General features: G+C 32.8%; 1 protein-coding gene across 1 annotated transcript; it reads right to left on the bottom strand.

Annotated features, from left to right (window-relative positions):
• On the bottom strand, nt 2,302–15,321 carry LOC18595220 (TMV resistance protein N; the record flags this gene model as incomplete). The annotated part of the gene is made up of 8 exons (XM_018122745.1): nt 14,493–15,321; nt 11,711–11,908; nt 10,645–10,786; nt 6,249–7,347; nt 6,084–6,148; nt 4,618–4,858; nt 3,595–4,500; nt 2,302–2,655 (listed from the first exon to the last, which is right to left on the bottom strand). Coding segments are annotated over exons 1-8 (3,672 nt in total), but the record flags the coding sequence as incomplete, so codon positions are not given.

Here is a 16,654-nt window from a genome sequence, read left to right on the forward strand (position 1 = left end):
CATGTCATCTTGATGACACCAATGCCACGTGGTAGATGACATGGCATCAAAAATTGTTGACTTAGAATTGGGTTTTTTCCTTTTCAAATGTTCAAAAATTATTGGTTAAGGATTTGAAATCAAAAATAAAAAAAAACTAATTGTTTTAAATTGATTTTGTTTTTTAACTGATTACTATCTTTTTAATTGAAACCATCCTTTCTAACAAAAAAAAAAAAAACCTTCACTTTCTTCAACATTCCCTAAATCCAACGTATCTTATAGTCAGAGTGTTTTCTCTTTGTCTGCAATTTCTGCAAGGTACATTGGGTTTAAGTAATGTTGAAGAAAGTGAAGGTCTTTTTTGTTAAGAATGATGGCTTCAATTAAGAAGATGATAATCAGTTAAGAAATGATGGTAATTAGTTTAAAGCAATTAGGTTTTTTTTTTTTTTAAGCTTTTGTTTCAAATCTTTAATCAATATTTTTTGGGCATTTGGATTGGTTAAAAGGACAAAACTTAATTCTTAGTTAACAATGTTTTATGCAATGTCATTTACTATATGGCATTGATGTCATCAAGATGATACGTCAACATGCTGCGTGGAAGATGACGAGGTATAAAAAATTGCTGATTGTACTGTTGAATAACGGGAGTTAATCAATGGTTAGTGTAAGGGGCTTATTTGATCTAAAATAAAAGTCAAGGGCTTATTTGAATATAATAAAAGAATAAGAGCTAAATTGACTTTTTTGATATGGTTCAGGAATTTATTTACATATTTAGTCAATTTCACTCAATTTGAATGATTCATCCATTTCGAATTCGACTTGACTTTAAAAGTCAATAACTTGAATCCAAAATGAAGAGAACCTGAATAATCTTAATGTCAAATCAGAATGACTCAAACCTAAAAATTACTTGAATTTTCTTCTATCCAAAATGATTGTGTATCTAATTGTCACCTCTACCTATTACGACATTATATTTATATATATATATATTATGTTTTGTTNATTCATCCATTTCGAATTCGACTTGACTTTAAAAGTCAATAACTTGAATCCAAAATGAAGAGAACCTGAATAATCTTAATGTCAAATCAGAATGACTCAAACCTAAAAATTACTTGAATTTTCTTCTATCCAAAATGATTGTGTATCTAATTGTCACCTCTACCTATTACGACATTATATTTATATATATATATATATGGTTTTGTTATCCTATGGAGTTTTGTTTTAAGTTTAAGTTTGTAAATGTTCTATTTAAAGCTTATAAGTATTTGCTAAAGATTCCATAAACTATCACATCTCTAATACTAAAAATAAATTTCTTTTTACTCGTTCAAATCATGATTTTATTATGGATATCCGATTAGATACTGTCATGATCTATTTCATATAGATCATATTAAAGAATACAAATATATGTGTATATATATATATATATATACACACACATAAGTTACTCCAACACCACTACATTCGATCATCACATATAAAATATTTCAATTTGAAACATTACGACTGTAGTTAAAAAAAATTTTACAAGAGCAATAGCTTCATAGAATGAGTACACAAAAACAATGTCTCCAATAAATTTCTTCAAGCTATCAATTTCAATTAAAATGTGTCACTTATCTCAAATATAAACAACAAAACTGAAAATGGCAAGAATTGGATATTGAAGAGTAACAACACAATTGAAGTGCTATTTTTATTCACTTAGCATTCACAATTTTAAACTTTATAAACCACAAAAGGGCACCATAGGATTTGAATCCAACTTTTTAAATAAAGGACACAAACACTTACCAAAAAATGAAATATTCAAATGCACATTACAACACAACTTAGGTTTAATTAATACTACATTCAGGCGAGGCTATTAAAGCGTGCACAACATTGGTTGAAATGTTAATGGCAAAGATGAGAGGATCAAAACGATATCCCTAAGGGATTTCACCTCAGTCCTGCTTTTATGACCTTTTCAACCTGAAAATAAAGAAGAAAGAATATAAATGCAAATTGAACTTATAAGAGATGACCTTAGATTTTACTTTTCGAGATAATATAGAATTAGTTAAAGTCCAATTTTAGTCATGTATAAAAGTTGTGGGGACAAGGAATTGTAAAGACTAGCGATTACCTGTTGATCCATCAATCATATCTTTTTCATTTCTTACTAGGCTAATCCATTGTTGGGTCCAAGTCCTCCAAATCACTTGGATACACTAATCGAGCCCCACACTTGTTCACCTTGTTACCAATGCCATCGATGTCAAATAAAAACTCGATTCCAATACAACTCTGTATCCAATCTCTGCTCAGTAAATTCCCGAATTGGTCACGAAGCAATTTTTCAACAGGCAAATACCATAGGCAGAGGTGGTCCTTGGAGGTCTGGGTATTAAAACCTATCGAATGAGTACATGACTTAAATGTAAGATCTTCAAAATGGATTGTAACACGACATGTAATGTCTTCTTCCGTCCAATCAACATTATTGGAGGCAGGCACGACAACACAGCACAAGGCAAATCCCATCCACTGAACATCATTCTGCAAAATGGGTATCATTATTGAACATTTCTCACTCTGGTGATTAAACCATTCAAAAATTTCACTTCCAGGTATAACGATGTCAACACGTATTCCTGCATTCGCAAATGTCTGCAAAACAAAATCCCGTCATTGGGTAATTGGTTTAGGATTAAATACATATTTTGCAATAGAATTATGTTGAAAACTTTCAATGCTTGAAGTTTGAAATTCTTAATTAGATGCTCAAACTTTAGTTCAATTAGTGGATTTTGACAGTTTGATTGATACTGTTAGTCAAATGGATGACGTGAGCAAAGCAAGGAGTAAGAATGCATCAAATGTCTAAAAAATAACATCATTTTACTTTTTCATATTTTTTGTAAAAATTGTTATTTCAAAAATTAAAAATAAAAAAGTATAAAAAAAATAAAAATATGTTTTTTGCTAAAAAAATGCACTTTTAAAATTAAAAATAATTTTTTTTGGAAAATTCAATATATTAAAAAATTCTAATTTTCTTAAAAATTTTATCTTTGAAATTTAAAATATAAAAATTTTAAAAATATATAAAACAAATTATTCTTGAAATCAAAAATAAAAAATTGGGGGGAAAGAGAGAAAATGAGGAGGCAAATTAGTGTCAATCCAGCCAGCGCAAGCTACATTGACACCTTCCCTCTATTTCCTCCCTCCCCTCTTTTTCCCTATCTCCCTCATCAATCCCCCTCTTTTCTCTCTCTCTGATTTTTTTCCTTTTTTGTTTTTATCTTAATTTGTCATTTTCCAGATTTTTAAAATTTTTATTTTAATATTAAAAATAAAAATATAAGAAAATATAAGAAATAAAAACAAAAGATGATGTATCACGCTAACATTTTTTATTAGTTATTTTTTTGTCACATCACTAATTTAACTAACATTTTAATTGATTATTTAATTGTTAATTTTTAAATTTTAAGCATGAAATCGACAATTTTACTATAGTTCGGATAACAAATATGTAATTAATCCATTAATTTACTACTATAGATTCTTGAAAGTGACAGTAAGAGAGTTGGAGAAATATACCTTAAGATATCCTTTTAGCATTCTTAGTGCATTTTTATTCGCAGCCAATTTGAAGCAATTAACACCATAAAACCATGTCACCCACGATGGATCATGTGGATTTGTCGGATTTGGAACTCTTTGCAATGAAGTGCAACCATCTAACATTAGGCCTTGTACACTTGATGGAAGCTGAGGCAATGTTTCAAGCTTACTACAACCCATCAATTGGAGACAATAAAGCTTGGTAAGTTGACTAAGATTCGCAGGTAGGCTGACGAAATTGTTATGACTAAGAATCAGTTCTTCTAATGAGGATAAGCAACATATATCACTAGGAAGATCCCCTTCACAAAGATTCATGCCACTTATATTCAACTCTCTTAAAGAACTCAAGCTTGATAAACAAGGTAACGTCAGAGCCATGAAATTCGAACCTTTTTTTAAAAGCATGGGATTCAAACTTGATAGTAGTACTTCGCATCCCTTCTTATATATCCTTTGTAGGAAGGATGGTGGTGAATTTTCAAGTACAGAGCAGCCCGAGAGATTAAGAACTTTTAAGCTGCTGAGATTTCCAACTGAAGAAGGAAGTTCTTCCATACTTGTGCCATCTAAATGGAGCTCCTGCAAATGTTCCATTTTTTCGACAATCTCTGAAATCCCTTTAAGATTCTTGCAGCCTGAAAGAATCAATGTTTCAAGAGACTCCATTTCATTATTGATTGAGAAACTCCTAAGACTTACACAGTTTCTTAAATTCAAAAGTTTAAGCTTGGCTAAAAATGCGATGGATGGATGGACATGTACTAAGTTGGTGCAGCCTCCCAAATTCAGACTTTCCAAATTTTCGATCCTTGTGAAGTCTGGTGTTCTGATCAGCTTTCGTGAGCCTTGGAGGTCTATGAATTTCAATTTATTTAAAAGCTGTCAAAGAAAGAATAAAAAGAAAAAAAAAGTTATTTTGTAACGATATAATTGAAATTATTGGTAATTTATGAGAAGATAAGTTAAAAAGTCAACATTAAATAAAGTAATTCTTACTCTGTCTCGGTTCCATAGTTGTTCAATGCAGCTATTAGGTAGGCGAAGTGCAACAAGGTTGTCTGGTTGGAAGTCCCAAGGCAATGATTTTAAAGGCCATCCAAACCACTCAAAATGTCGTAACTCACTAGAAAGATATGTGAGATCACAAAATTTTAGGAGATCATGAACCATGAGCAATCTTAGTTTTTTCATCTTCGACAAGGCGTCAGCATTTAAGATGAAAGTCTTATTTTGTTCCCTAATAAACGAAAAACAAGGGCAAAAACACAAATGAGCTTCATAACATGCTAGAGCAATCCAACAAACTACAAAGCTAGAGTATATGCTCATGAACTTGAGTTTCATCTTGCAACAAAAAAATATTAAAGTCTTCAAATTTATTGATTTCTAATGCAATCAATATATGTGTCTCGCATTCGTATTTCTTGTCCACATTCAATCAAAATTCTTTCTATATCAACTTGATTGTTATGGTTTTTCCTTTTCGTATTTTGGTACCATTAATTATTGTACTAACAATATATCATCAAAATCAATAACCAATAGGTTAATATCCACTTTTAGGTAAAGTCATTCCAAATTTTTATTTTAGAAATTGGTTTAATGGATACATGAATATTTCTTTAGTTACCTATGTATCTTTACAATCTCCACAAATATTGTAACCCAGTACTTTTACATAAAATGAAAATTAACATAATATCTTTAAATAAATAAAACATGTTTGGCATATCCATTCCATACTACTTCAATTGACTGCCATTTATGAAGCCCTCGGTAGGCTTAGTAGGCTACCATTTGACAGCTAAGAATAATTTAGAGGAAAAAATCCTTATTAAATAAAAATAAATTAAAAGTGTGGCATATACAATATATAAACTTAATTAAATAAAGTAAAAATATGATCAAAAATATATTTAAAATTAATTTTTATATAGTTAAACAAAAGTATATATGGATATTTAAATAAAAGGAATATCAATCAATTATTAATTTCATGAAACTAATTGATAAAATGTTTAATTAATATTAATAGTTATAATGTAAATGTTAAAATTGATTTCATTTCTTTTATTTTCTTGTAAAGAAAACTAATTATTTTATTTTTACAAGGTAAATGTAATATGCTTATATGTTTATTTAAATAATTATAAAAACATTTTATTTCATACCGTTACTTTTATATATAATTTCAGAAAAGAAATAAATGAAAGTTGAAAATGTGTAACATAAAACTATTATACTTAATAAAATAAATTAAAATAGGATTAAATAATACATTTGAAATGTTTATTTAATTTTATACGCAGTATACTATATTTTATAAGAAGTAATGTAATGCATGAGAATTATATTCATTAAGAATAAAATAGTTAATTTAATAAATTATAAAACAATAAATATGTTGTTTACTATTTATATTTTTGAAATTTAAGTTTTTATAATTAATAAAGATAAAGATAAAAGGAGATATATATTTGTACCCCATAGTGCTGTTGATGACCATGCCTTCAATCGCTTCTGTACCCTAAACATCAAGAGCATCATAAGGCTTTACACAAAGAAGATGGATAATTTACCAAGATATGTAGAGAGTAAAATAAGTATACTCTTTATGAAATACTAACCGAGTTTTGTGTTAGCACTTGATAAACATCACTTTCCTCAGACAATCTACATCGTTTGCCAGGTTCATCAGGAGACTTTTGTTGAACAATATATCTTCCCATCTCTTGTAGCAAATCATGCATCCAAATTTTGTTGTTTTTAACTGTTATAAGAGATCTCTCGATCAGAACATGTAGTCCAATACCTGGACTATACCCACAGCCATCCAATATTTTTGTTACAAAATCTCTGTGCCACCCTTTGAAGAAATGTGCGATATCTAAAAATATTTTCTTCTGTGTTTCCGATAATCCATCAAAACTTATTTTAAGACAATTGTTAATTTCTTTGTCAGGCTCACTTTTCAGGCTTTCTATGGCATGTCTCCATTGATCTGCATCTCTACCACATAGAAAAGAGCCCAAAACATCAAGAGCTAATGGAAGGCCACCAGCATATTTCACAACACTTTGGGAAAGCGACATGAAATCATCTTTTGGTGTATCACTTTTAAAAGCTTTCAAACTTAAAAGCCGTAGGGCTTCAAAGTCATGCAATGTTGTAGGCTTATACACATCATCCACTCTGTAGCTTCGCAACAACAGACGCTCATCTCTAGATGTTATGATGATTCTGCTCCCTAAACCAAACCAATCGCGCTTTTCAGCCAAGCATCTGAAATGCTGCATGTTATCCGCATCATCAATAACAACAAGAACCTTTTTATGACGTAGCCTACGACTTATAGTTTCAATTCCGTCATAAACACTGGAAAACTGAAAATTTTCTCCAGGAAATATGTTAGAAAGAAGCTGTTCTTGTAAAGAAACAAGTCCGAATTTCATTGCAACTTCTCGAACACCAGCAAGAAAGCATTTACCTTCAAAATAACCAGACATCTGGGTATAAACAACACTTGCAAGAGCTGATTTACCTATGCCACCCATTCCACAAATTCCTACAATGCGGATATCACGATCTTCCCCAAAATCTATTTTGTCACACAACTTATCCAAACGTGAATCAATTCCAATCAAGTCATTAGGAACACTTGAACGTGTTTGACATAACTTTGTTGATATCTTTTTAATGATGAGTCCAATGAATTCTGATTCATACCTATAAACTCAAAAGGTCAAATAAACATCTTGAATGAGAAAGCATAAATTACTATTTGATTATATTCTACTAGAATTTTGCACAGCGCACATTGCAAACAATAGTCTTTCTTATATTTTTTTCAAAATAATAATCTTTCTTTAACTCATTTCTTGTTTAAAGGTTAGAAATCTGAACTCATAACAATGATATCAGAACTTATACAAGTCTTCACAAGTTAGAGATCCTTAACAGATAGATGCTAAGAAATTGAGGTAGAACCGAACCAAAATGAATCCCTCTTTTATGTGCTATTATTTTTATGTTACACATTTTCTGTCAAACCCTGCTTTGTAAAATAATTATAATGTCATTCACATGCTCGATAGAATGTTTGTATATTTAGGAAGCTCGAAAAATCGTTAAAAGATGATATTGCCCCTAATGGTACTATTGAGTCGATTAAGCCTCGAACTAGTTCAAATAGGAATTTTAAAGTGAAATTAAGAGTTTCACAGTTCAGGGATGACTCAAAATGGTAATTTGGAGTTCGAGGATCAATTCGAAGTCAAATAGAAATTTTCACTCTTTAGGGACAAAATCGTAATTTTTCCATCCACGGACAAATTTTGAGATTTTGAGAGAATTTAGATCACATTTGACAAATTGGAGAATGGTATGAGTATAAGGGATGAAAAATATGTCTATGGGCAATTTTTCAGTTTTTGGGGTAAAAACGTAATTTTTCACTTTACGGGGGTAAAAGTGTAATTTTTAAAATTTTACTCCACCAAAACTTTGGAAAAGTCTAGAAATTTCATTGAAGACATGAATAAGTGAAGAGGATTGAGTGGTAGAAAAAGAAAGTCAAAAAGATGGCTAGAAAAAATAAAATAATAAAATATTCAAAAAATAAATAAAATAATAATATTTTATTAAGCCTATTAAAAGGCTTGAAAATTTCAGAATTCTTCATTGGGAGGGTCAGCCAAAACCAGAAGGAGAGAGAGAGAAATAAGAACAAACCCTAGAGTGAGAAAATTCAAAGAAAAAGTGTGATTTTTCAAGCTTAGCTTAAGATTTATCATTTCCATGCATTTTTCCTTATTTTCCATGGTTAAATTATGTGTTTTGATGATGGATTCAAATCTGATCATATGGGTTTAGAGAGAGAAAGTTGTTAGATTAAATTGATTTTGAATTATGTTAGTGTTTAGTGTTAGTTTAGCATGTTTATGAGTAAAACAACAAGAAAAATATTCATTTTCTCCATGAATTTCTCTAGGCCGAATCTAGCCAATGGTATGTGAGGATGAGGTTGACTTTATTTTAAGAGAATTAGATGATGAATTATGAGGTTGGAATTAATGGGAATTTTGGTGCAAAAAATTGAAATTTCCACCCACTAGGGGTAAAAGCGTAATTTGTGGTCCGAACTGATAAATTGGACCACATTCACAGTCATTGAGGTATTGTGGATATAATTGGACAATTGAAATTGAAATAGATGGAATTGGAGTTGAATTGGAGATTTTAGAAATTTACACCGTGTATAGGCGAGTTAGGTCGGATACTGTGATTAAGCGATTGTCCAAATATTTCACACCCTATCTAGTGCATACGCATGGATAAGAGCCTGAAATAATATATATTGATTTGACACAAATTATTGAATTTTTTGTGTCATGTATTGTGGATAGGTGGTGAGCTATCTGATACGGGTAAAAGACTACACCCGAGGATCGAGAATAAGAGTATATCTACTCCTAGTACAGTGAGTAAACTTACTATCGTCTTAATTATCTAGAGTAGATTTATTTAATTGTGTGATTTTATGAAAAAATGGTTTAATTGGAAAATTATTGTGTTTTATGGGAAAATGAGATTTTATAAAATAATTTTATAAAATTTTTGAAAATTTAATAATGATTTCAAAAATAGAGTAATTGGAGACCTATACTATGATTGTGTTGTTTATCCATGATTTTACATTAAATGGCTTATGATAAATGTGGGTATGACTGGTTATTTTTATGATTTAAAGAATATGTGAACTGCTTTGATTTGCCTTGAATGTGTTAAGTGAGCCATGTCATACTATTGTGATTTTATTGGTTGGTGGATTATAAAGTGGGCACTGCAGTGACGGGGGTTCCGTGGGCCAGCCTAATTAGAGGGGCACGGTTCCCAATTATTGAGCTTACCTCGATTGGAGAGGCGCGTAGGATAACTCCCGAGGTAGGATTTGAGTACACTTCACGCTGGCCACCACGTGAAATTGGGACTCAGCCAACGCCAAGGAACGGCTGTGTTGTCAGAGGTGAAATGTGTTTGTGTGTGTGACAATAAACAGCCTTGGCGGTCTCGGTAAGATGCTTTCGCGAGGTATCCCCGAGAATGGATTTTTGGCAAGGGCCAAGTTTTTGAAAAGTGCATAAGCCATGTTGAGTAATTAGATGAAATCCAATTATTTATATGGGTTGAGATGAATTATTTTAATTGTCTCCTATTACTCGGCTTTAGATTATTTTGATGATGTCTGTCTACTCACTGGGATTTTATAATCTCACCCCTTCTTCCTATACATTTTTCAGGCTCAGAATAGGCAGTAGACTGTCAATTGCATCGAGAAGTAAATTTCGGAGTTGCATCCTAGAAAGCAAGGTTATAGACTTAAACCTTCTCAGTTATTTGGGGGCCCACGTGTCATTGTAATTTAAATTGCATACTCTAGTTTTCTATATTATAGTATGTATAAATTTATTTTATTTTTATGTGCAGAAAATTAATTTTTTTTGTTGTTTCAAAAATATACATATATATATATATATTGTTTTACATGAAAATAGATTATTTTAATTAATATTTTTAGTTTATTTTATTATTCAAAAAAAAAAAAAGAAAAGGAAAGAGAGAGAGGAATGGAAAAACTGGTACAAAAGCCTTGCGAGGTCTCGAAAGGCGTTCGGGGGAAGAATGTCTATCGAGGCTTCGCGGCGGTTGTCACGGGCTCGATGGGAGTTCCGGGTCGTGACAATTCGATTGGTATCAGAGCTTTTGGTTAACAAAGCATGGTTTTAAAGTTTTTGATTTTTATAGTTATTTTAAGAATTCACACTAGCACTGTGTGGCCCCGGGTTGAGTTAAACTAGGTTAAGTTAAGTTGGGTTAGGTAGAGTTGCATGTATGTAGAGTTTGAGATTACTTAAACTTGCCTCGTTTCCTTTTTAGATTACCATGCCTCCTCGACGTGAGCGCCCACTCCCTACTAGATCAGCTAGGAGGGGCAGAGGTCGTCTTAGGCAGGGTCAGCCAGACCTTAGAGGAGAGGAATCGACTGTGTCTCCTTTTCGAGCAACACTTGCTGCTGAACCGGTAGAGATTCCTCCGCCACCTACTGGCATTCCTGCCGTGTCTTCTGAGGTAATCCAGGCAATGGCAGCCTTCTTTACCGCAATGGCTGGTCAAGCTCAGACTAGTCAGGTCCCACCTGTAGTGCCACCAGTTACTCCTTCAGTTCCATTGGCACATGATGTCTCTATTTCTAAAAAGCTGAAGGAGGCTAGACAACTGGGTTGCGTGTCCTTTGTGGGTGAGTTGGACGCCACCGCAGCTAAGGATTGGATTAATCAGGTTTCAGAGACACTCTCTGATATGAGATTGGAGGATGAGATGAAGCTGATAGTGGCTACGAGGTTATTGGAGAAGAGAGCCCGTACATGGTGGAATTCGGTGAAGTCCCGTTCCACTATTCTCCTAACTTGGTCAGACTTTCTGAGGGAATTTGATAGTCAATATTATACCCATTTCCATCAAAAAGAGAAGAAGAGAGAATTTTTGAGTCTGAAGCAGGGGAATTTAACTGTAGAAGAGTATGAGACTCAATTTAACGAGCTGTTGTCTTATGTGCCTGATTTAGTGAGGACTGAACAGGATCAGGCCGATTATTTCGAGGAAGGGCTCCGCAATGAGATAAGAGAGCGAATGACTGTGACAGGTAGGGAGCCCCATAAAGAGGTAGTACAAATGGCCTTAAGGGCTGAGAAGCTCGCAAATGAAAATAGGAGAATGCGAGCTGAGTTGGCAAAAAGGAAAAATCCGAATATGTCCTCTAGTCAGCCACTAAAGAGGAGCAAAGGCTCATTTGTTTCAGGGAGTGCTCCTTCTGTTTCGGTAACATCCTCTCGACCATCATTTTCACAAATGCAGCAGAGGCCTCCGAGATTCAGCGGATCTGCAGTGACTACTTCTGAAAAAAGTTTCGGAGGTTTTGATAGATGTAGAGAATGTGGAAGATTTCATGGCGGGGTGTGTTGGGGGCCTTTGCGATGTTTTCATTGTGGCCAGACGGGTCACTTTAGAACTAATTGTCCACAGTTAGGACAGGCCACTGTAGCTGCTCTATCTTCATCAACTCGTACGGACTTGCAGATGAGAGATTCCTCTGGAGCACAACCGAGACAGGGAGTAGCTATCCGGCCTGATGTGGAGAGTAACACCCCAGTATACCCACCTTCCAAACCACTGACTCGTGCGTCAACAAAAGTTTTTACGGTAATGGAAGATGAAGCACGAGTCCAACCTAGAGAAAGTGAATGAAAAGTTAGGTGGAAATGTAAGATAATGATAAGAGATGTAAATACTAAGTTCTGAGAGTGTAAATAAAGCTTTTAAGAATAATATAATAAATGAGTTTATGTAAAATATCGCTATGGAATTTTCTTAATGTATTGTGGAAATTGGAGTTCAGAAATGCATAAGACATGAAAGATGAATCTTTGAGGCATTGATGAGAATGAAAGTGCAACCCCACATGTGTAGGGATTAGTAATATGGGTAACTAAAGTGAAGAATGATCCTGAGTGGTTCAAGATTTAAATTTCATGTATGATGAGTGATGTAGGTAGAGCAACGAAAAGAACATCTCAATAGTTAAAGGATTGTGGAAGAATGCTCAAACGAAGGAGATGACATGAGATGTTGAATATTGGATAAAAGCTAATACCCCTATCTTTTCTTGGAGTTTGATAAGTGAAATTTTGGGGACAAAATTTTTTTTTAAAGGGGGGTAGTGTTGTCAAACCCTGCTTTGTAAAATAATTATTACGTCATTTACATGCTCGATAGAATGTTTGTATATTTAGGAAGTTCGAGAAATTGTTAAAAGACGATATTGCCCCTAATGGTACCATTGAGTCGATTAAGCCTCGAACTAGTTCAAATAGGAATTTTAAGGTGAAATTAAGAGTTTCACAGTTCAGGGATGACTCAAAATGGTAATTCGGAGTTCGAGGATCAATTCGGAGTCAAACCAAAATTTTCACTATCTAGGGGCAAAATCGTAATTTTTCCACTCACGGATAAATTTTGAGATTTTGAGAGAACTTAGATCACATTTGACAAATTGGAGAATGGTATGAGTATAAGGGATGAAAAATATGTCTATGGGCAATTTTTCAGTTTTTGGGGCAAAAATGTAATTTTTCACTTTACGGGGGTAAAAGTGTAATTTTTAAAAATTTACCCCACCAAAACTTTGGAAAAGTCTAGAAATTTCATGGAAGACATGGATAAGTGAAGAGGATTGAGTGGTAGAAAAATAAAGTCAAAAAGATGACTAGAAAAAAATAAAATAATAAAATATTCAAAAGGTAAATAAAATAATAATATTTTATTAAGCCTATTAAAAGGCTTGAAAATTCCAGAATTATTCATTGGGAGGGTCAGCCAAAACCAGCAGGAGAGAGAGAGAAATAAGAACAAACCCTAGAGTGAGAAAATTCAAAGAAAAAGTGTGATTTTTCAAGGAATCAAGTGTTTAAAGGTATGATTTTTCAAGCTTAGCTTAAGATTTATCATTTCCATGCATTTCTCCTTATTTTCCATGGTTAAATTATGTGTTTTGATGATGGATTCAAATCTGATCATATGGGTTTAGAGAGAGAAAGTTGTTAGATTAATTTGATTTTGAACTATGTTAGTGTTTAGTGTTAGTTTAGCATGTTTATGAGTAAAACAACAAGAAAAATATTCATTTTCTCCATGAATTTCTCTAGGCCGAATCTAGCCAATGGTGTGTGAGGATGAGGTTGACTTTATTTTAAGAGAATTAGATGGAAAAATGATGAATTATGAGGTTGGAAATTAAATGGAAATTTTTGAGTGGGCACTGTAGTGACGGGGGTTCCGTGGGCTAGCCTAATTAAAGGGGCACGGTTCTCAATTATTGAGCTTACCTCGATTGGAGAGGCGCGTAGGATAACTCCCGATGTAGGATTTGAGTACACTTCACGCTGACCACCATGTGAAATTGGGACTCAACCAACGCCAAGGAACGGCTGTGTTGTTAGAGGTGAAATGTGCTTGTGTGTGTGACAATAAACAGCCTTGATGGTCTAGGTAAGATGCCTTCGCGAGGTATCCCCGAGAATGGATTTTTGGCAAGAGCTAAGTTTTTGAAAAGTGCATAAGCCATGTTGAGTAATTGGATGAAATCTAATTATTTATATGGGTTGGGATGAATTATTTTAATTGTCTCCTATTACTCGGTTTTAGATTATTTTGATGATGTCTGTCTACTCACTGAAATTTTATAATCTCACCCCTTCTTTCTATACATTTTTCAGGCTCAGAATAGGCAGTAGACTGTCAATTGCATCGAGAAGTAAATTTCGGAGTTGCATCCTAGAAAGCAAGGTTATAGACTTAAATTTTCTCAGTTATTTGGAAGCCCACGTGTCATTGTAATTTAAATTGCATACTCCAATTTTCTATATTATAGTATGTATAAATTTATTTTATTTTATGTGCAGATAATTAATTTTTGATGTTTCAAATATATATATATTGTTTTACATTAAAATAGATAATTTTAATTAATATTTTTATTTTACTTTATTATTCAAAAAAAAAAAAGAAAGAGAGAGGAATGAAAAAACTAGTACAAAAGCCTTGCGAGGTCTCAAAAGGCATTCGGAGGAAGAATGTCTGTCGAGGTTTCGCGGCGGTTGTCACAGGCTCGACGAGAGTTCTGGATCGTGACATTTTCCTTTTTCATTTCTTTCTTTATTGACGGCATAAAAATAATAGTAAGAAATTAATTATTTTTTAATCTATTTAAATAAACATATAAACATATTATATGCAACATATAAGTATTAAATTACCATACATATATATATATATAAGGACAAACAATCTTATTGGAAGAAGAAAGTACCTATCCTCTAAATGCCATCCACTGATATTGGCTGCTTCAGATAAAGCATCTCGCCAGCTTTGCGTCTTGTCTTGATTATATCTATCTTCATGTTTAGCAAAGGCTTCTTTGACATTCCCTGTCTGTTTCCGTAAATCAGATGGATCGACATGATAGAAAATAGGGAAAACCTTATGTCCCCTGTCATTTTTCTGGTTAAGAATCTCAACAAGCTCGTCTAGACACCAACTTGAAGAAGCATACGTTTTTGAAAAAACGATGATTGAACACCATGATTCTTTAATTGCTTCAAGGAGCTTTGGTGCGACGTATTCCCCTTGTTCAAGCTTTTCGTTGTCTCTGAAAGTGTTGATTCCATCATTTTGTAAACGAGCATAAAGATGATCTGTGAAGCCCTTGCGAGTATCTTCACCTCTAAAGCTCAAAAAAACATCATATTTCCATCGAGATAAAGATGAAGATGATGATGACGACGGAGAGGAAGTCACCATGGTACTAGAAGGAGGAGGAGGAGGAGGAGGAGGAAGATTTACCGGGGAATTAATCTGGAGAGTAAATAATGTTTGAGTGAAAACATGTTGCTGAATGGAGTTTGTAGAAAAGCAAATCGACATGTCTGAACACTTAGGGCCCCACTGTTGAATAGCTTTTAGGTGAATTCTAAAATTTTGCTTTTTCAGCTACTTCAATTCCAGAGCATCGGCGTGGGACCCTACTTTAAACCTGGCCGTGCAAATTTGAAGAGCAGTAGCGTCACTAGTGCTGTGGTTACATCATCAATGCTGGAATCTTTGAGAATCAAAACTTAAGATGGCTAAGGAAACTGTATGCTTTTCCATTGCCATTTCATATTTGTGTGGAAGGAAATTCTGGCTTCATTGTATATTTCTCTTAAAAAAGTATTTTATTCACTATATCAGAAATGTAACCTCATGCTTGATTATGAACCTGCAGGTTGAAAGTCACGATCTTATTGCATATGGATTGATTCCTGAATTTATTGGGCGCTTTCCTATTTTAGTTAGCTTATCAGGTTTAAATGAGGATTAATTTGTTGAGATGTGTTTTTCTTTTTATCTCATGTGTATTTTGCGGTAGGGCCTTGGACTAGTATATTGCTGTGCAAAGGGTCTTTACCTTTGATGTATAGTTCAAAATAATTCCACACTTTTATATCTGTTTTAAGAAGATAAAGAAAATATGAGAGTTAATTTCCTTTGATGTATGTGGAGTGCACTTAAGGCGAACCCATAAATTTTTATGAGTGGTGTCAACAACTAACAATTTGATAAATTTCTATTGATTAATCAAAATTAAGTATAAACATCCACAAATCATATAGGGTTAAATATAAAAATCAAATAATCAAATAATATATCTATAAAATAAAAAAAAAGAAAAAATCATAATTTAAAAATATTATTTCACATGTAAATTTGTTTTCTATTAACTTGATTTTGTTTGATTCTCAAATTATCAAATTAATTAAAAAAAATTAAATATGAAATATTTAAAAATTTAATTTGAATTGAAAATCACTAGATGGATTGTTTTAAGAGAGTGAAAAACATAGTCAAGAATTGAGGAGAAGAGACTTTACTACAGGTCTCAACAGTAGGATTAGAATTTTTTGGAGGGTGAAGGAGAGTAGGTTAAGTTTTAATTTTTTTTAATAAAATCTTAAATTATAATTTTTTTTATCTTTTAGTATTTAAATATTAATATATAAATTACTTTTTTATTGATCTCTTCCCCACAAAATTACAAAAAAAAAAAAATAAGTGAGTTCATTACTATCATTAATTATATAAAACTCTAATTAAAACTTTAATTAAGTAATATACTTATATAGATTTTTAGGAATTGAGTGGTGTCATCTGGCAACACTCCTACAAGGCTGGGTCCACCCATGTGCACTGTTAAGCATATTCCAATCTTGTTTTATATTAGTTCAAATACGCGTCTTGCAATCAAACCCTTTAGAGAAGAAATACATTTGTTCGTCTTTTTGGCTAGAATTTTGAACCTTTTTTCCGACAAATTTGACCCCTTTTTTCCTACCAATGCGATCGGGAATAAGTGGTTGGGAGGATAGGTTGAAAACTCCTT

This window comes from Theobroma cacao, chromosome 6 (genome assembly GCF_000208745.1).
Source record: "Theobroma cacao cultivar B97-61/B2 chromosome 6, Criollo_cocoa_genome_V2, whole genome shotgun sequence".
Lineage (NCBI taxonomy): Eukaryota > Viridiplantae > Streptophyta > Magnoliopsida > Malvales > Malvaceae > Theobroma > Theobroma cacao.